The sequence below is a fragment of the Schistocerca nitens genome, chromosome 11 (assembly GCF_023898315.1).
Source record: "Schistocerca nitens isolate TAMUIC-IGC-003100 chromosome 11, iqSchNite1.1, whole genome shotgun sequence".
In the NCBI taxonomy this organism is placed as follows: domain Eukaryota; kingdom Metazoa; phylum Arthropoda; class Insecta; order Orthoptera; family Acrididae; genus Schistocerca; species Schistocerca nitens.
Genome location: NC_064624.1, coordinates 52,273,592 through 52,295,506, shown reverse-complemented (window position 1 = coordinate 52,295,506; position 21,915 = coordinate 52,273,592). Strand labels below are relative to the sequence as shown.

Below are 21,915 nucleotides of genomic sequence, written 5' to 3'. Positions count from 1 at the left end.
ATTCCAGTCCCCCATGACTGTTAAATATTCGTCTCCCTTAACTATCTGAATAATTTGTTTTACCTTACCATACATTTCTATAATCTGCTCCTCATCTGCGGAGCTAGTTGGCATATAAGCTTGTACTACTGTGGTTTGTGTGAGCTTCGTGTCTATCTTGGCTACGCCGGCCGTGTGGTCGAGCGGTTCTAGGCGCTTCAGTCTGGAACCGCGCTATCGCTACGGTCGCAGATTCGAATCCTGCCTCGGGCATGGATGTGTGTGATGTCCTTAGGTTAGTTAGGTTTAAGTAGTTCTAAGTCTAGGGGACTGATGACCTCAGAAGTTAAGTCCCATAGTGCTCAGAGCCATTTCAACCATCTTGGGTACAATAATGCGTCCAGTATTGTTATCTGCGTTTCTATTGTTTTATTGATTATTAAACCTACTCCTGCATTACCCCTATTTGTTTTTGTATTTATATCTGTATTCACCTGATCAGAACTTCTGGACCTCCTGCCACCGAACTTCGCTAATTCCCACTATATCTAACTTCAAGCTATCCGGTTCCCTTTTTAAATTTTCGAACCTACCTGCCCGATTAAGGGATCTGACATTCCACGCTCTGATCCGTAGAACGCTAGTTTTGTTTGTCGTGTTATCGACGTCCTCCTGAGTAGTCCCCACCCGGAGATCCGAATGGTGCACAATTTTAGCTCCGGAATATTTTACCCAAGAGGACGCCATCGTCTTTTTACCACATAGAGAGCTGCGCGCCATCCGGAAAAATGACGACTGTAGTTTACCCTTGGTTTCAGCCGTTCGCAATATCTGCATAGAAAGGCCATTTTGGTTGCTGTTAAAAGGCTAGATCGGACAATCATCCAAGCTGGCGCTCCTCTTCAGGAACCAAAAGTTTGTCTGGCCTCTCAACAGATACCCCTCCATTGTGGTTGCACCTACGGTACGGCTATCTGTATCGCTGAGGCACATAAGCCTCTCCCCACCAACGGCAAGGTCCGTGGTTCATGGGGGGGAGGGTTGCATTAATACTACACAAGAAATATATTCAAGTAAGTTCTAAATTTGTTTTACGATAAAACGCATTCAAACAAAAAAATTTCCCAAAATGAATGTATTACGTAATAATGTTAATGCTACTAAAAGTCAAGTACCCTGCACTCTAAATTTTACCGTTTGCTATATTTTTAGTTTTTATTATACGTGTCACAATAAAGACATTAAAAACACACACAAAACATTCAAGAAAATCAAAATTACACTTGTAATTTTCATCCTTTTGGTTTTCTTCCCAGAGGTTTTTTTTTTCACTAGCTGGAATTTTTTTGTAGAGAAATAAAGATAGATTGGTTTCTTGCAACAATGGCAAACATAAAAAGTCATTCTCTTCGTGTCTGAATCATGTTTTGAGTTTTTCCAATCGTTCCACGACGACTTCCACTCTTGGTTCTGCTACACTCAAAACAAGCTGAATCGATAGACAAAGTTGACAGGCTATGTGGTAGTGGTTGGCTAGCTTTTTTTATCTGTGGCGTCCACAACGAGTTTGCAAGCTTCTTCAAAAAATTAAAGCCGCTCAAATTCAAATCGTTCTGAGCACTATGGGACGTAACTTGTGAGGCCATCAGTCCCCTAGAACTTAGAACTACTTAAACCTAACTAACCTAAGGACATCACACACATCCATGCCCGAGGCAGGATTCGAACCTGCGGCCGTAGCAGTCACGCGGTTCCGGAATGTAGCGCCTAGAACCGCTCGGCCACACCGGCCTCCAAAGCCGCTCACCTGGGTATCGTTTTTGTAGGAATTGTGAAAGACAACGCATTCAGGCCACTTATGTCCAACATGCGGAAAAATATTGGCACTTGGACAATCTGCGACATTTGTTTCAATCAGATATGTACATATCAGAACCTTTTACTAAGTCTCTACCATTCTGTCTTTATCACTCTTAACGCTCGCTTTATTCAAGAATGTCACAGGTGGCAAAAGAAACTGCTCTGCACTTTCGCATTGTTCCTATTCCGAATTGTGTTCACTTTCAATTTCGTTCCCACTATCTAATCCAACATGACTTCCTAAGTTGTCCGCAGACCGTTTTAAAACACTGTTCTCTGAGTCTGGGATCGTGACATGAAAAGCAGATGAAGCCTCGGCTTCTGAATCCGTACGCCACACGGACCGTGCATCCGAACGTTGAGGGTGTCGAGTTTCTGACGTCATAGCATGGAATGGCACTGTCGGGGGTATTTCCGAACGTACAGAGCAATATCCGGCATGTCAGATATTGTGAGCGTGCGTCTGAGCGTTGACCAATGAGATGGCACAACGCCACCTACGTCACACGCACGCCGTCTCGCTTCAGTAGAGTTGTGGGCGCCATATTGGCATTCATTTCAAGCTTATATGTATATATGCCGTTTCTGAGGACCAGCAAATTCAGAATCACTGGAAAACCTGTTGTTAACTGTGTGATTCGTTCCAATAAAATAATGAGGAACATATTCATGGCAAAAGAATTATTGTAACTTGCGTATTATGAGAGTAGGCTATTTGAACGCAACGACGCACTGAAGATACCCCCAAAACGCATTGTTTTTGGTACAATTTGTTATAACTAAATTTCAATTAGTAAGTTTTTCTGCAAGAGGTAACATACTGTGGTTAGTTACATATGATGGGTTGTTGGTTTAGCGTAATGAGTTGCGTTGCTGTCTTACTTCGGGTTTCTAGAAGAGGCGGTGGTTCGAGTCTCGACACTCCTAAATTTTATCTCCTGGCATTCGCGTTTATATTAGGTTCTGATACTTGATTATTAGTTTAATAAAAGTATATACTATAATATTTGATGTTATGTAAATATAAGTTCAACTTTTTTTGAGGGGTGGCTTTGTTCGATTGGCTTTATCTACAGGACAGCTTGTGCTACTTGTACCAAGATATTTTGCTCCTTTTTCTTTTACGCATCGTAATTCACATGTTGCAGAGTTTCTGCTACTGGGTAGGAACAGTGATTAAGTAAGACCGACCTTGGGGTATTACTAAGATGTGGGAATGATGAAATAATGTTTATCTTATGCGGAGAAGTATTCCAAATTTGTACCGCACTGTTTGTAATGGAACGTTTATAAGCCTGTGTCCTTATTGACTGGACATGGTACTTTCCTTTTCGGGGACGATGGAGGAACTGTGCGTTTTAATAGAGCTAACGAGGAAATTTTACGCGCGCACGTTGAGTAAACAGTGTGATTTACGAACTAGAAACATCCCTCAACTGCTGCTGGAGTGCGTTGCGATCGCGTATACCACGTTGGGTCCCACGTACCGTATGCACAAGTCGCATCGCTCCAGAGCGTTCAGCAGCACGTTGAACTTGGCACGCTCAACGTTAACGTTCGACAGCACGGTCCGTGTGCCGACGGCTTTAGGCAAAGTCCCGTGTGCGGCCTCAGAGGCCGCTAGCACGAAAGAAGCAGTAATAGTATAGCTCCACGTCACGTTAAAGTGGCTACTGGCAAAGGAAACCACGGCAGCTTCGGGAAAGAACAGATAACGCCCCACCAATACGCATTAGCAACAGAGCAACAAATAACGCTAGCGGTCTGTGATGTCGCGTCTGGGACGTTAGGGTTTACGTGTCAAAATATGGGATTACGATCTCAGTCGTGTCATTACTGAACAAGGTTGAGAGAACGGAGGACGGAATTGGTAGTTCGGAATGCAGTGTTCTGCCGCAGCCCAGATCACGTAAGAAACAGATTGCCCGATCGCTTGGTCTAGCAGGCAGCCCTTGTCAGGGAACGACCACCAGGCGGCAGCAGCGTCACACCCTTACTTGTGACCAGCCACTAGGTGGCACTCCGTTCTGTGAAATATGTGGCAACATCGTCCGAACGCATGGGGTAGCATTCATCGATTCATCTCACGCTAGGTGAGCAGAACCCTACATCATACTGACGTAACACTACGTCATCGTGACGTAAATAACCTAAATCGACTACATGAGTGCGTATATCGATCTTTACGATTGTACCGACAACGTCAAAGCTAAATGTAAATACATGTGTACAAAAGAAATGACAGGAGTTATCTGTTACGCTCATCCCAGTTGAATTAATTAAGCTATAATCCCAACAATTTGGGATGGTATTATGTGTTTCAGGAACATAATGGATGTCTGGACGTAGGAACCATAACGAAAGTAAAAAAAAAAAAAGCTTTTAGTCAATTAAAAAAAAATCCGATGAACCGTGCATAAATCGTGTGGATAGAAACATGAAATAATTAATTATTAAGCTGCAATACAAAGAATGTGGGATGTTATTGTGTGTTTCATGAACATAACGAATATCTGTATGAAGGAATCATAACCATAACGAAAGTGTCTTGTTATTTTTCTAGCCTGCAATGAATGCTACCCCATTTTCTTTAAAAAAATCCGATGAATCGTGTCTAAATCCTGTGGATAGAAACATGAAATAATTATTAAGCTGCAATCCAAAGAATGTGGTATGTTATTGTGTGTTTCATGAATATAACGAATATGTGAATGAAGGAATCATAAACCATAACGAAAGTGTTTGGGCATATTTTAGTCCGATTAGTCGTGCATAAATCATGTGGATAAAAACGTGAAAAAGGGAGAAATTAAAGTGTTTCATATTTTTATAAAAGCCAATGAATTGTACATAATTCATGTGGGCAGAAACGTTAATCTGAGAAACTGAAGTTCGAAGTAATTCCGAATTTTGCTGGAAATAATTAAACCATCTAGTTCCATTTAATTTTGTCTTCATCTTGTAAATCAACTAAGAACAATGAAGAGTACAGATTCAAGACGCACACAGCAGTCGATGCATACAGAATGCACACAACAGTCGATAGGACAACGCGTGAAACTCACGATGACGCTTGCTTACGTCACGTTGACGTAGGGCTCTCCTCACCTAGCGTGAAATGAATGTAGCTTTCCACTATTTGGCGTCTGTGAAGTACAGCTGTTTCTGACATACCTGTGGTAGACGATCGAGTTGTCATGCCGAGGGCCTGCGAGTGTATCAACTGTGGAAGGAGTAGACGGACAAATCCTGAACTAAAAATGTTCATATTTCCCGTCAAAGATAAAGAAAGGTTACGGGAGTGGATTTTAAATTCAGGTAAATCAATAAATTAGTTACGAGTAAGAATTAATAAAGAGCCCTAAGCATTAGATCCTATCCAAATTTTGTCGATCTTATATACTGATATAACGTGGCAGCCATTCCTGTACAAGAATCGTATCACACAATTTTTAAATGAAATCTTTGGTGCGATTTGGACTTTTTAAAACTGTTAATTCACTTCACTATCGTAATTTTGGCTGTAGAGGCATTTTTGTGTGCAATATGAAAACTGAAACCAATATGAGATATGGATAATAAAATGTAAAGCATAGTGTGGTAACATTTGGTAAACAATTTAAGAAGCATTGCCTTACAAGACCTTCCCTTGGTACTTGAAGATGGCTGTAGAGCTGAAATCGCAACAGTGAAATAAATGAATAATAGCCGTCATCTAACTGCTAGGTCATCGGTCCCTCTAAATCCTGGTATATACTAGAGCGAAAGAAGTGAACGAGTGTAAAACCTCGTTTACACTCCTGCAAACGAGTATTCATAGATAATTCGCCAATGTTAACTGCCATTCGTTTATACTTATTAACAAGCGTTTATACTGGAATGAAGGGAGGAGAATAGAAGAGAACGAGCATAGCATGCAAACTATAGACGCTGCCTGTTTTAATTTTTTTTATCTGTGCGCTAATAATCCTCACACAGCTCTCACTCGAAAACAACACTACTAATAGTAACAGGTCTGCGCGAGTGCGGATATCCCCAGTAATAACTGTGTTGCAGATAAAAGCGTACCTCTGTTGCAAATATTTGCGGGTTATCTTTAAACTGTACAAAGCAAATTTTTAACATAAATATGGTCTGCCGTCTGTGGCTCTTCAAAGTTGACACCGCCAAAATATGCTCGAAAAACACGCTTCCACTTGTATATTACCGCGTTTGCAGCTCCCTTTCAACAACAATCCAAAATTCATCGTTTTGTGCCACTCTTATATCATTTACGATAAGTTACATGCAAAGTAAAAGAATTTAAATTTGAAATGACGGTCACTGAAATATGTCCAGCATTAATTCCCATCATAACCGAGTGCCGATTTTGAAAACTTTCTAGTGTTAACCTGCACGTGGAGATCTTTTTTACCACCATAATCCGTATCAGAAGAACTGTATAGCAAAGAGGAAATAGATGGCATGGAAGGCGTGTGTAAAACCTATGCGACCGCAATACAGTCTGCATTTAAACAGTAACTCGCGAGAAATGTTTGTGTGTTACTTTTCATTTCGCATATGATTGTGAGAAATAAACTTGGTTTGTAGAATTACAGGAGCTAATCTACGAGGGCTATCCACAAAGTACATTACGTTTTGGAATTAAAAATAAATAAAGTATTGGAAATTTTTTTAATTATATACAGATGAAAGCCACACTTAAATACTACTTTTCTACATAGTTGCCATTTAGCCGGCCGCGGTGGTCTAGCGGTTCAGGCGCTCAGTCCGAAACCGCGCGACCGCTACTGTCGCAGATTCGAATCCTGCCTCGGGCATGGATGTGTGTGATGTCCTTAGTTATGTTTAAGTAGTTCTAAGTTCTAGGGGACTGATGACCTAAGATGTTAAGTCCCATAGTACTCAGAGCCGTTTTTGAAATTGCCATTTAAATTAGGGCACTTATTGTAGCGATGGACGAGCTTGGAAATTCCTTCGTCGTAAAATTCGGCCGCCTGCGCCTTCAACCACGTGGTTATCTCTTCTTGAAGCTGTGCGTCGTCATCAAAACGGTACATAGCCAACCACTTCTTCATTGCTGGGAATAAGTGGAAGTCGCTCGGTGCCAGGTCGGGACTGTACGGCGGATGAGGAAACAACTCCCACTTAAAAGATTCGAGAACTTCACGAGTGGCATTTGCCGTGTGGGCCCGGGCGTTGTCGTGAATCGGCAAGATCTTTGAGCCCAACTTTCCCCTGCGCTTGTTTTGTATTGCTCATCTGACGTTGTGCAGAGTTTGGCAATACCTTTGAGAGTTAATTGTAGTGCCTCTTTCCAGGAAATCCACAAAAATCACACCTTTTCTGTCCCAAAAGACAGTCATTAGTTGGTTGAAGGCGCAGGCGGCCGAATTTTACGACGAAGGAATTTCCAAGCTCGTCCATCGCTACGATAAGTGCCTTAATTTAAATGGCAACTATGTAGAAAAGTAGTACTTAAGTGTGGCTTTCATCTGTATATAATAAAATTTTTTTCCAATACTTTATTTATTTTTAATCCCAAAACGTAATGTACTTTGTGGATAGCCCTCGTACATTCTTAGATTGAAAACTCGGGAAAAACCACAGCCGATCATGAGCTACAGTCAGCACTCAGTGTGACAAATGCATTTCGCGCGCATCGCTCTAGCCGAACACAAATCAGCGTCATTCACGTCACCGAAGATACAGCGTTGCCAATTCCGCGACATGGACAGGTCAGTTAGCATTGTAGCATCGCCTGCGACATCTGTTGACCGACGGGAAAACTATTTTTACGGTTGCCTGCTCCGCCATAAGGACGGTCAATCTTTTTCTACGTGATCTGGGGCCGCAGGAAGCGTTGACAGTGCTCACTCCTTGGAGCGAAAAAAAAGGAAAGCTGCTAGAAAGCGAAGGTCAGGGCTGGCCAAGTTCGATGCTAGTGCGAATGTGTGGGGGGGGGGGGGGGGGGGCACGTGACGCCGGAGCCGCTGCCCCGCCAGTTCTGGAACAGTCGCTCGCGGGGCGACGCCCAGAGGCGGGCCAAACGGTTATTTTGGAGTAACCGTTATCACGGCCACAGTTATATTTTGCAACCATTATTTAAATGGTTATAAATAACTGTGAGCGGGGTGTATACGACCCGGGACATCCGGGAAAAACCCGGGAATTTTTTCATCCGGGAAAAACCCGGGAATTGTTTAGAATTCCGGGGATTTTTCATTGTTTTAGTTTTCAGTTAAATTTTTGTGATTTTGACTGGTAAAAACCAATACTCTAACAAAGGATATTACTGTATCCCGGTATTGCAGAGTAATACTGCGGCAACAAAACATGAACGAGAGAAAATAAAGTAAAACTTCAGTTGCGAAGGAAATGCGCCGTATACAACAACAATGTTGGAACACGTGAGGCAATACTGACCCTACGACTTAGAAGAAAGATTAAGGAAAGGGACACCTACGTTTCTAACATTTGTAGACTTAGAGAAAGAGTTTGACAATGTAGACTGGCAATGGCAAGGAAAGCGTTTCTGAAGAAGAAAAATTTAACATCGAGTATAGATTTAAATGAAAGTATTTGTATGGAGTGTAGCCATGTATGGAAGTGAAACGTGGACGATAAATAGTTTAGACAAGAAGAGAATAGAAGCTTTCGAAATGTGGTGCTACAGGAGAATGCTGAAGATTAGATGGGTAGATCACATAACTAATGAGGAGGTATTGAATAGAATTGGGAAGAAGAGGAGTTTGTGGCACAACTTGACTAGAAGAAGGGATCCGTTGGTACGACACGTTCTGAGACATCGATGGATCACCAATTTAGTACTGGAGGGCAGGGAGGAGGGTAAAAATCGTAGAGGGAGACCAAGAGATGAATACACTAAGCAGATTGAGAAGGATGTACGCTGCAGTAGGTACTGGGAGATGAAGAAGCTTGCACAGGATAGAGTGGCATGGAGAGCTGCATCAAACCAGTCTCAGGACTGAAGACCACAACAACAACAACAACAAAACACAGTGCTCATACATGCGTCTGCCAACAGCAAAGTGTGTCAAATGCTTTAGGAAGACTGTGCAATGCTTTATAACAACAAATTGCTTTCGATGAGCGTGAGCCGGCCGAAGTGGCCGTGCGGTTAAAGGCGCTGCAGTCTGGAACCGCAAGACCGCTACGGTCGCAGGTTCGAATCCTGCCTAGGGCATGGATGTTTGTGATGTCCTTAGGTTAGTTAGGTTTAACTAGTTCTAAGTTCTAGGGGACTAATGACCTCAGCAGTTGAGTCCCATAGTGCTCAGAGCCACTTGAACTCGATGAGCGTGACGTGACAACTGTTTAAATTCGATTCGTTTGACCAGTTGCGGGCGGGCTCTTGCGCACGCGCAGTTGAGTCCCGTGTGGGTAGTACCTTCTGTCGCTCCTGGTTACAGAAGTATGGCTGGGCACCACTACTTAATATTGCCCCGGTTCGAAAATATAGCAAATCTGGCGCTGATGCCCAGAGCAGTCTTGAGTTGGGGTGGGGAGATGGGTCGTCTCCACGTGACCTGTGTTTACGTTCAGTGATTTTGTTGTTTCGTGTTCGTTTATTACTCTCACGTTAAATGATAACAAACGGATTTTTGCGTCCTGGAGTTATCAAATGAATTCAAATACTAGATTTAATTTCCACCTTCCTGACAGTCAAGGATTAATCCCCTTGCAGAACAATGAAGTTGTTTTTGTCGGTTTGCTAAAGAGATTTGGTTTTCATTAATCTTTTCTGCTTCATTTGAAACGTTTAATTTCACACTATTGGCTAGTTTCAACTGTTCGCTGCATTTCAAGTGCATATATCGCATTATGCCGTAATAAAGAACCAAACATGAGACAATACAGTACTGGTACTCCAAGAAAATTTACATACGACCAAGAACAGACCAACCTTGAAATTTTTAATATTTGCTCAGTTTAACGGGAAACGGACAAGTTTGCTCGTAGTTCTAGTGATCTCAAAAGGCAGTGACATACAGCTCACTCTTTTACTCAGATCATTCAGGTAGGATAAATTCAGCTTGCTATTAAGTGGCAGAATGGAAATGAAAGAAAATTATGGGTTCCTCCAGAAATGCCCTCTTGCGAAAAAAATCTTATTCCATGTTTAGACCCCTGTCGGAGGTTGGAGTCCTCCCGCCCATAGATGTGTGTGTGTGTGTTGTCCTTAGCGTAAGTTAGCTTAAGTAGTGTATAAGCTTAGGGACCGATGACTTCAGCGGTTTGGTCCCGTAGGAACTTACCACAAATTTCAAATTCCATGTTTAGAGGTGAAACCGTGACTGAAAGTGTTCCCGGTGAAATAGGTGGGATACTTCGGGGTACGAGTTCATTGCTTCGTCTACCATTCACGCAGAACCACAGACGTCTCCGTCGCCAATGGTGTGATGACAGACGGATGTGGACGGCAGAATGGAATGACGTTGTCTTTACTGACGAGGCACGCTTCTGTCTGCAGCACCACGATGGTCGGATTCGAGTGTGGAGACACCGTGGAGAGAGGATGCTGGACAGCTGCATTATGCACCGCCACACTGGTCTTGCACCGGGTATTACGGTATGGGGCGGTATTGGATATTACTGCCGGCCGCGGTGGTCTCGCGGTTCTAGGCGCGCAGTCCGGAACCGTGCGACTGCTACGGTCGCAGGTTCGAATCCTGCCTCGGGCATGGATGTGTGTGATGTCCTTAGGTTAGTTAGGTTTAAGTAGTTCTAAGTTCTAGGGGACTTATGACCACAGCAGTTGAGTCCCATAGTGCTCAGAGCCATTTGAACCATTGGATATTACTCTCGCACGCCTCTAGTACGCATTGCCGGTACTTTAAATAGCCGGCGCTACATGTCCGAGGTGCTGGAGCCAGTTGTCCTTCCTTACCTTCAGGGCTCGGCCACAGCCATATTTCAACAGGATAATGCACGACCACACGTGGCACGCATTGTCCAAAGGTTCTTCGTCAATAACCAGATTGAATTGCTTCCCTGGCCGGCTCGCTCTCCGGATCTTTCGCCGATAGAAAACATGTGGTCCACGGTTGCTCAACGAGTGACCCAGATTACATCCCCAGCTGCCACACCAGATGATCTTTGACAACGTGTGGAAGCTGCTTGGGCTGCTGTACCCCAGGAACACATCCAACGTCTCTTTGACTCAATGCCGAGACGTGTGGCAGCGGTGATCTCCAACAATGGCGGCTACTCTGGCTACTGATTCTGGCAGGAACCACACGTCACAGACTTCCGTAAACGTAATCATTTGATACTTGGTCAACATGTTATCTACAAAATAAATTTTGTTGTGCTACCTCTTGTCTTTCTTGGTGTTGCATTTACGGTGGCCAGCAGTGTAAATCGTGGTTGTAGTCTTCACAGAACTGGGGGTAGAGATGGTTGCGCTACCTTTTTTTAAAAAAATCCAGTATCCACGTGGTTCCCCTCCCCTCCCTCCCCCCGCGCCCTCCAATCTTGCATCGTTTTTTTTTTTTTTTGTTGAGAATATTTTAAGCAATTGCATTTGTCGAAAAATTACTACTTCGGAAGGCACGAATCTCTGTGCTTTGACTGAGCACTCGAAGTTGGCGAAACTGACCGCAGCAGACAGCAAATTCTATACTACTAGCTACCAATGGAAACGCGAAAAATTCATTCACATGCACTTTCACACAGACGGTAATGAAATGAAATGATCGTATGGCATTTATTGGCCGGGACATCCCCTTCAGCGTTCGGCCGCCGTATTGAAAGTCTTTTTATTTGACGCCATATCGGCGACTTGCGTGCCAATGATGATGAAAGTGATGATGAATGTCACACAACACCCAGTCCCCTGCCGGGAATCGAACCCGGGCTTCCTTGCGGTAACGCTACCGCTGCGCTACGGAGGCGAACAGATACGGTAATGAGAAGGATGGAAACCTAGGAGCATAAAATATATTCAGTGTGAGTGTAATTGAGAGCTTGCATTTGAACAATTAGGAAATTTAAGTACCTTTATAGCGATGCTGTACACAGAGACCTCCCATCCTCAATGTTTGAAACAGCATATATTCATACGACGTACATCGTAATATAAAACCCGTCAAATAGAAGCTTAAACAACGAAATCCAGTATGGTGTCTCCTCAGAACTCAATACGAAAAGAAAATCGATTAATAGCGCTGAGGTCGAAACAACATGTACACTTCATAGTGACGTCACGGGGAGCGATCACCACAGTGAGCCTAACGCGTCCCGTAGAAGGAAATGTGTACGGATTGATTCGAAGGGAGTGTGACATTTAGAGAAATTATATGCCATGTTTGAACTGAAACATGAGAGATGGCATTAGTAGTGGGACAGCGCCAAGTTTCAAACGGACCCAACACACATCTACATCTACACTCCGCAAGCCACCCAACGGTGTGTGGCGGAGGGCACTTTACGTGCCACTGTCATTACCTCCCTTTTCTGTTCCAGTCGCGTACGGTTCGCGGGAAGAACGACTGCCGGAAAGCCTCCGTGCGCGCTCGAATCTCTCTAATTTTACATTCGTGACCTCCTCGGGATGTATAAGTAGGGGGAAGCAATATATTCGATGTCTCATCCAGAAACGCACCCTCTCGAAACCTGGACAGCAATCTACACCGCGATGCAGAGCGCCTCTCTTTCAGAGTCTGCCACTCGAGTTTGCTAAACATCTCCGTAACGCTATCACGCTTACCAAATAACCCTGTGACGAAACGCGCCGCTCTGCTTTGGATCTTCTCTATCTCCTCCGTCATCCCGACCTGGTACGGATCCCACACTGATGAGCAATGCTCGAGTATAGGTCGAACGAGTGTTTTGTAAGCCACCTCCTTTGTTGATGGACTACATTTTCTAAGGACTCTCCCAATGAATCTCAACCTAGTACCCGCCTTACCAACAATTAATTTTATATGCTCATTCCACTTCAAATCGTTCCGCACGCATACTCCCAGATATTTTACAGAAGTAACTGCTACCAGTGTTTGTTCCGCTATCATATAATCATACAATAAAGGATCCTTCTTTCTATGTATTCGCAATACATTACATTTGTCTACGTTAAGTGTCAGTTGCCACTCCGTGCACCAAGTGCCTATCCGCTGCATATCTTCCTGCATTTGGCTACAATTTTCTAATGCTACAACTTCTCTGTACACTAGTGCATCATCCGCGAAAAGCCGCATGGAACTTCCGACACTATCTACTATATCATTTATATATATTGTGAAAAGCAATGGTCCCATAACACTCCCCTGTGGCACGCCAGAGGTTACTTTAACGCCTGTAGACGTCTCTCCATTGAGAACAGCATGCTGTGTTCTGTTTGATAAAAACTCGTCAATCTAGCCACACAGCTGGTCTGATATTCCGTAGGCTCTTACTTTGTTTATCAGGTGACAATGTGGAACTGTATCGAACGCCTTCACTTGTCGAAATTTTCCTTTCCTCGAAGTTAGTAGGGTCAGTGGGCGAAGATAGACAGAGCACGAGCCTAGTCACGTGACCCACTCTAGATCAGGGACGACACGGTACGGGTCATTTCATGACGGTGACGTCCACAGCAAGCGCTAGACCGAGTGACGTCACGCGGCCTCAGTACCGGTCGTCAGCGGTGGACCACGAGGAGGGGGGAGGGGGGGGGCTGCCCCTGCTTACACTGGGAGTCCAGCGTGTGATGGTTGTTTTGTGTGCTGAGCTCACTTCGTGACGTCACGCGTCCCTGAGTCTGTGGTGAGCAGAGGCGCTGCAGGGGCCCCTCCACAGTTCCTTCACGTTGCTAGCAGGTGCCGTATTGCTATGACAGACGATGATCCCTTACCGACGTAAGCGGGGAAAATGTAATTCGTCACTCGTATAGTGTTATCTATTAATGACTTGCCATTCTATATTCACAAAGATGCAAAGCTGGTACTCTTTGCCGATGATACAAGTATAGCTATCACACCCGACAGACAAGTATTAACTGGTGAAATTGTAAACGATGTTTTTCAGAAAATCATTAAGTCGCTCTCTGCAAATCGGCTCTCATTATAAACTTTGACAAAACACACTACATACACTTCCACACAGTAAATGGAATGACACCATTAATAAATATAGACTTCGATCAGAAATCGGTAGCTAAGGTAGAATATTCAAAATTTCTAGGTGTATGCATTGATGAGGGGTTGACCTGGAAGAAACACACTGAGGATCTGCTGAAACGTTTGAGTTCAGCTACTTATGCTATTAGGGTCATTGCAAATTTTGGCGACTTACATCTGAGTAAATTACCTTACCACGGCTATTTTCATTCTTTGCTTTCGTATGGCATCATATTCTGAGGTAACTCATCATTGAGTACAGGAGTGTTCGTTGCACAAAAGCTTGTAATGAGAATAATTGCTGGAGCTCATCCAAGATGAAAGGATGATCTTCACTACCAAAGGTTAAATCTGACTTTGGCTCAGAAAGGGTTAAATTATGCTGCCACAAAAGTCTTTGGTCACTTACCTAACAGCATCAAAAGTCTGACAGATAGCCATACAGCATTTAAAAGGAAATTAAAAGAATTTCTTAATGGCAACTCCTTCTACTCATTAGATGAATTTTTGGATATAGTAAGTGGGTAATTTCCCAACCTCAATAAAAAAAATTATGGAGTGTCAAAATATTTTGTCTCATGTAATATCTTGTATAGACACCTTTTATTAACCTGACACGTTCCACATCATTACGAAGTGTCGTATTCATGATTTATGGAACAAGTACTAATCTAATCTAGGCGCAGTCGAAATAACGCACGGTAGATTATCGACCATAGCTGGTGCTGCACCAGCTCAGTGTGGTTTATAGGCGGTTTCCCACACTCGTTTACGTTAATGTTGGCCTAGTTCTTGATTTTCGCTCCACAAAATACGGTACACCAACAGTGAAAATGCGATGACACACAAAACAAAGTGTGCTGGATCCACAGACAATAGGCACACGTCTTTGCTCTATTGGGTAACAGACGGTTGTTTGAGATTAACTCGCAGAAGAAGAGGGTGTTGAGAAATTGTGATCGCTTGTAATCATATAGTATGAGGGAGAAAATTTAACCAAGGGAAGTGTGTCTTGCAATAGAGGACAGTGAGGCTGTTGGGCACAGGTCATCAGTGTTAAATACGTTAGTGAGAAAGTATGAAATATAGAGACATGATGCGTGTAGTTAATATCAGAGTATATGTCGATATTGTGACTCGACCGAATTTAGGGTGTTAAAGTAACTGGATTAATAATGGGTAGCTATTTGCGCTGCTGGTTCAAATGGCTCTGAGCACTATGGGACTTAACATCTATGGTCATCAGTCCCATAGAACTTAGAACTACTTAAACCTAACTAACCTAAGGACATCACACACATCCATGCCCGAGGCAGGATTCGAACCTGCGACCATAGCGGTCGCGCGGTTCCAGACTGTAGCGCCTAGAACCGCTCGGCCACTCCGGTCGGCTGCGCTGCTGGTTTCAGTGACTACCGTGACCACCTAATATAGAAATTACAAACACTGAATGTGGACTGTAATTGACAATTTGATCCGCTGGAATCGGAACTTGCAACTGAGAAATAAGATAAATGAAAACCATGCTGTTTTGAGTCGTCTCTTACGTTTTTGGTGTCGACATCAGTTACAAAATTATATCACGTCTCAGCTAATTGAAAGACACATTCTTTATGAGTTGCTGAACAGTCCACCAATTTGTGTTTTGGTGTTGTCTTGTTAGAATCTGTCTGAAATGTTGAGAAGGATTTGTAGTTTGAGTGTGACAGCTACAACCGTGGCAGTTTTTGCTATTAAGTCACCCCAAACTTTAGTAGCAGATGGTCACTGCCTTGTGTGAAGCAGCTCCTACAAGATACGCAGAAATACTGTTAAGGGGGGTAGGACGTCAAACGGGCCGACTTGGAGCAGGAGAGGCACCACAGGGCATTTTATTTTCTACTGTCTATACTTTTACTAATAAATTCATAAAACTTTGTCAGCATGACCAGGAAGAATTCAGGATTCACACCCATAGCAGTGGAAGTGCAAAACCATAACAAAATAAATTTTTTATTAGATATGAAATTTCATCATTTTGTCACTTACTGTTGGCTGCATTTGTTGCTATAGGTACATTTTTCTTCACAAGTAAGAGAGATTCTTTGATGAATTTTGCACAGCATGCAAACCATACTTACAGGTGTATGAAACTCTAGAATCTTCCAAATCTATTAAAATCTGTGGTAAAAATTGAGATAATTAACTACAAAATTTGATTTTTTTCTAAACATAAAGTTTAAAACGTAACAGCTCCTTCATTTTTTCATAAATTAAATAGATTCTAGAGTTTCAGACACCTGTAAGTATGGTTTGTATGCTGTGCAAAATTCATTGAACAGTCTCTCTTACTTATGAAGAAAAGTGTACCTATAGCAATAAATGCAGCCAATAGTAAGTGAAAAAATGATGAAATTTCACATGTAAACAAAATTATTTTGTTATGTTTTTGAACTTTCGCTGCTACGAGTGTGAATCCTGAATCCTTCCTCGTCATGCTGACAAAGTTTCATGAATTTACTTGTAAAAGTATAGACAGTGGAAATTAAAATGTCCTGTGGTGCCTCTCCCGCTCCAAGTCGGCCCGTTTGACGTCCTACCCCCCTTAAGAGCGAGTAATACAGATTTCAGGCATCAAGTATAGTAGTTTTTGTACAAAACTGGAGAGGCTGGGATGGTTACTATCTCCATTTTGAAAGACATCATTATCGAGCAACATTACTCTGTAGACAGAAAGACATATTGTCCAAAACAAGGATGCTGCAACAGTATGGGTAATCTTGAAAATTGTGTTGTTGGAGATAAGCAGCTCTTCGTGTGTGGCACGAGTCTTAACACAGACTGGATATCGTGACTTTGTAATAGTTTTATGATGGACAACATTTACGAGATGCTGTTCCATACACGTCAACTTGTGCATCGTACAAGAGTTGAGAGTGCTGTGTAAGGTTGCCACAGTGACTCTGTGTTTCAGAATCGTCCGCCACGTCACCAGTCATTGAGGATCAAGAGACCGCGGCCGTGGACCTGGGCGCCCTACCAGGCGACGGGGTCAGTGCCCTGGTGACGTCTGTGGCTGGGGTGTGCGGCTGGTGGCACACAAGGCTGTCTTGGCAGACAGGAGTCCCACGTTCGAAGCAATCCTCGGGCACAACGCTCCGGAGACCACCTGCGGCCAGGTCGACGTCACGGACGTGGAGGGCGCAGTGCTGAGGCAGCTGCTGGGCTACGTGTACACCCTCTAGGCCCACCAACTGCCTGGCGTGGTCCCCCAACTGCTGGCAGCAGCTGACAAGTGCAGCTGGTTCGCCCTGGAGGCTGCGTGTGAGCAGCAGGTGGCCGCATAGCTGGCAGTGGAGACTGCGTCAGATGTAGCTCTACTTGCACTGAGGCTCTCGCCCCATCCTCGCTGCGGTTGCCGTCCCCTTCGTAAAGGACCACTCTGAGGTGATGGCCATGCAGAGCTGGGCAGACTCTGTGCTCAAGTACCCAAAAGATGTCACTGAAGTGAGTCGTCTGCTCAGAGAGCCACCAGCAGATGCCAGGTAAGCATGAGACAAGACAGACTTCTGAGTTTAGCAATAATGTTTTGTGTGTGTGTGTGTGTGTGTGTGTGAGAGAGAGAGAGAGAGAGATTCAGACACTACAATACTTGCTCCCCCCCCACTCTCTCTCCCCCCCCCCCCCCTAGATAGTGTCGGAAGTTCCCTGCAGCTTTTTGCCGATGATACTGTAGTATACAGAGAAGTTGCAGCATTAGTAAATTGTAGCGAAATGCAGCTCCGCACTGTCACCTGATAAACAAGGCAAGAGCCTACGGAATATCAGAGCATGTATGTGGCTGGATTGAAGAGTTTTTAGCAAACTGAACACAGCATGTTGTTCTCAATAGAGAGAAGTCAACAGACATTAACGTAACCTCTGGCGTGTCACAGGGGAGTGTTATGGGACCATTGCTTTTCACAATATATATAAATGACCTAGTAGATAGTGTCGGAAGTTCCATGCGGCTTTTCGCGGATGATGCTGTAGTATACAGAGAAGTTGCAGCATTAGAAGATTGCAGGGAAATGCAGGAAGATCTGCAGCGGATAGGCACTTGGTGCAGGGAGTGGCAACTGACCCTTCACATAGACAAATGTAATGTATTGCGAATACATAGAAAGAAGGATCCTTTATTGTACGATTATATGATAGCGGAACAAACACTGGTAGCAGTTACTTCTGTAAAATATCTGGGAGTATGCGTGCAGAACGATTTGAAGTGGAATGATCATATAAAATTAATTGTTGATAAGGTGGGTGCCAGGTTGAGATTCATGGGGAGAGTGCGTAGAAAATATAGTCCGTCAACAAAGGACCTATACTTGACTATTGCTCATCAGTGTGGGATCCGTACCAGGTCGGGTTGATGGAGGAGATAGAGAAGATCGAAAGAAGAGTGGCGCGTTTCGTCACAGGGTTATTTGGTAAGCGTGATAGCGTTACGGAGATGTTTAGCAAACTCGAGTGGCAGACTCTGCAAGAGAGGCGCTCTGCATCGCGGTATAGCTTGCTGTACAGTTTTTGAGAGGGTGCGTGTCTGGATGAGGTATCAAATATATTGCTTCCCCCTACTTATACCTCCCGAGGAGATCACGAATGTAAAATTAGAGAGATTCGAGCACTCACGGAGGCTTTCCGGCAGTTGTTCTAACCGCGAACGATACGCGACTGGAACAGGAAAAGGGGGTAATGACAGTGGCACGTAAAGTGCCCTCCGCCACACACTGTTGGGTGGCTTGCGGAGTATAAATGTAGATGTAGATGTATGGTGAAAGAAAGTTCTGAAGCATATCGAGATATGTGCTTCCTGTAACAGTATTCTCAGGAAAGAAAAACTGACAACACACCTTTCCCTGGGAAGCCTCACGAAACACAGTCCACATAGAGTTTCACAGCCCAAAGTGCACACAGTGACAGTAAATAACATTATCGTCCACTCTTATCATACTTCACACAACATACTGATTGTGTGGTTTCACAACCGAAAGTGCACACATCGACAGCAAATAACGTTATCATCATTCATAGTCGGTGTGGGAACTTATACGGTCGAACACTTTACCCACCGACAAACAGCGCGCTTTCCCAGGCGGTAAATTGTCGTGTGGCATAGCAGGGACGGGGAAACGGCCGCAGGATGCTGAGTGCAAAAAAAGTGCTGGGGTAGGAATACCCTCCTCGTGCTGTAACTGCCGCTCTCAGGAGTGAAAGGACAGCTCTCTCGCTGTCGTAGTTTTACAGTGTGAGCCACTGCAGGCGTTCCTGCAGACACGAATCAGGCCGTTCTGCCGGCACTGGGGTGGCGAGTTCACCGCTAGAGAAGAGCAGTCAACTTTCTCGCTACTAAACAAGTGCACGCCTCTTAAGTGAATGCATGTTTTCCGGGCGAATTGCACTGGTCAACTCTTTTCGGGAAACTGACCCAAAGTAGGTGGCTTACAAAACACTTGTTCGACCTATACTTGAGTACTGCTCATCAGTGTGGGTTCCGTACCAGGACGGGTTGATAGCGGAGATAGAGGAGATCCAAAGAAGAGCGGCGCGTTTTGTCACAGCGTTATTTGATATGCGTGATAGCGTTATGGAGATGTTTAGCAAACTCGAGTGGCAGACTCTGCAAGAGAGGCGCTCTGCATCGCGGTGTAGCTTGCTGTCCAGGTTTGGAGGGGGTGGGTTTCTGGATGAGGTATCGAATATATTGCTTCCCCCTACTTATACCTCCCGAGGAGATCACGAATGTAAAATCAGAGAGATTCGAGCGCGCACGGAGGGTTTCCAGCAGTCGTTCTTCCCGCGAACCATACCCGAGTGGAACAGAAAAGGGAGGTAATGACAGTGGCTCGTAAAGTGCCCTCCGCCACACACCGTGGGTGGCTTGCGTAGTATAAATGTAGATGTATATGTATCTGTGCTGTACAGTACTCCTTCATTTATTGCCATTTGCTGATAGCTCACAATGCTGTCATTGTCTTTTCATGACAGGCCCCAAATTGAACTGTTTTTGGTAGCAGTTATGTTAACTAAATAAATCATGAAGAGGCCCGTTTTAACACTTAAGCAATCTGTCCTCATTTGCAGTGATTCGTTTTGGTATAACACATGCGTGCAATGCATTTTGGCATGAAGCCTCTGACCAAAGGATACATTGACAGTGTATCTAGCAAGTGAGACTACTGCTGTGGGCACCAAAGGGAGACAGTGACATGTGCAGTTTGTAGCCAACCAGGTGAATGCTTGTGTCTCGATGTACGGCTACTTCACAAAAAGAAGCCTTCAGTTGTTTGGTACCATTGCTGCCGCTGACAGAATTATAGCTCTAAATGGCATCATGCTGCATAAAAACAAGTTGAAGATGATTAAATATGTTGTCCAAAGCCAACACAAGAATCATTTTAGTGTGCAGCACCACGGGTCAAGGGGACAGCAAAATATTCACAACTGTCCATTTCTCTTGTAGCCACGTGGTAAATTCTGGCCTGTCGCAACTTGTAAGTGCGCTAAACCGTATTACCATTGTATCATTGGTGCCACATTGAGGGCTTGCTGTACGCACTTGGCAGCCATGATGGCACTTTAGAGCTGACAGCCAGACCTGTGCACAGGTTGAAAACCCAGCACCTGCGTGTCGCAGCTTTCACAAGCGTCTCACGCGATGTTGACACAGATGTATTGTATTGTATTGTATATTTATTGGTCCTGTAAATCGTACACTGTACAGGGGTACATAATGATACAGGGCAAGTCATATAATTTGCAATAAAGTTTAACAGAAAAACTGTTGTATGGTTTTCAGTATATAGCAATATAACTCTAACATATGGGAATAACATTTCACCACACATTATGTAATAGACCACATATAATACACAGATAAATCTACAAGCACACATTTCTTATTTTGACCTTAATTGTATAAACTATTTAAATCTTTCACATATTTACATTGTCGATAAAAATTCATCAACACTATAGTAGCAATTCTGTAGCAAGTAGTCACTCACTGCAGTTTTGAATTTATGCATGCCAGTTATTGCCTTAATTTATTTAGGTAGTTTGTTGTACAGTTTTTTTCCTGCTTCCAAGTGTCCTTTTTGTTTTAGTGTTGTATGTGAAAACTGCATATGTAAATCTTGATTATTCCTTGTGTTGTATGAATGGATATTTTGGTTTTTTGGAGCAATCTTGCTTTTTACGTCTACAATTTTCCTTATAAACATTATAGTTTCTAGGATATATAGGCATGGTAATGGAAGAATATGAAGCTTTTTAAATCAGGGTTTGCATGAAGATCGAGGTGCTAAGCCTTCCATGGCTCTTATAATTCTTTTTGTGCAATAAAACAGCTTTTGCTGGGTGGTGAATTTCCCCAGCAAATTAAACCATATCTTAGTAGTGATTCTGCTTGGGCATAGTACACATTTTTTATGACTTGCATAGATGTGCATCCAGCAAGAATTTTTATGCTATAACAAATGGTATTTAATTTACTACATAGGTGTTGTGTTTGTTTCTGCCATCTTAGGTCATCTTGGATCCAAACTCCCAAAAATTTGGTGCTGTTTACAATTTCAAGTCTTTTGCCTAACAGTTCTATGGTTGCAGTTAAAGGATGTTTATTGTGCACTGTGTGTAGATGCATAGTGTTTGTTTTATGTGTGTTTATTATTAAGTTGTTCATTGCGAACTATGTGTTTATTATTAAGTTGTTCATTGCGAACCATTTTGATACATGTGTAGTGCTCTTTTTTATTTCATTTTGGAGGTCATATGGGGTCTTTCCTTTGATAAGTATATTTATATCATCGGCATATTTAATGTACTTATAGTTAGGGCTTGATGGTTCCAGGTCATTTACAAACAGTAAGAACAGGATTGGTCCCAGTACGGAACCCTGCGGCACACCGTATTTAACACACTCTTTTTCTGATTG

General features: G+C 43.5%; 1 protein-coding gene across 2 annotated transcripts in view; it reads left to right on the top strand.

The window, feature by feature from the left end:
• LOC126212808 (uncharacterized) overlaps positions 1–21,915 on the top strand; it is an 88,967-nt gene that overhangs the window by 45,429 nt on the left and 21,623 nt on the right. For both annotated transcript variants that reach the window (XM_049940215.1, XM_049940216.1), the window contains exon 2: positions 16,915–17,485. In XM_049940215.1, the coding sequence (XP_049796172.1) occupies positions 17,391–17,485 (95 nt within the window). In that variant the 5' untranslated portion in view covers positions 16,915–17,390. The remainder of the gene's footprint in view (positions 1–16,914; positions 17,486–21,915) is intronic.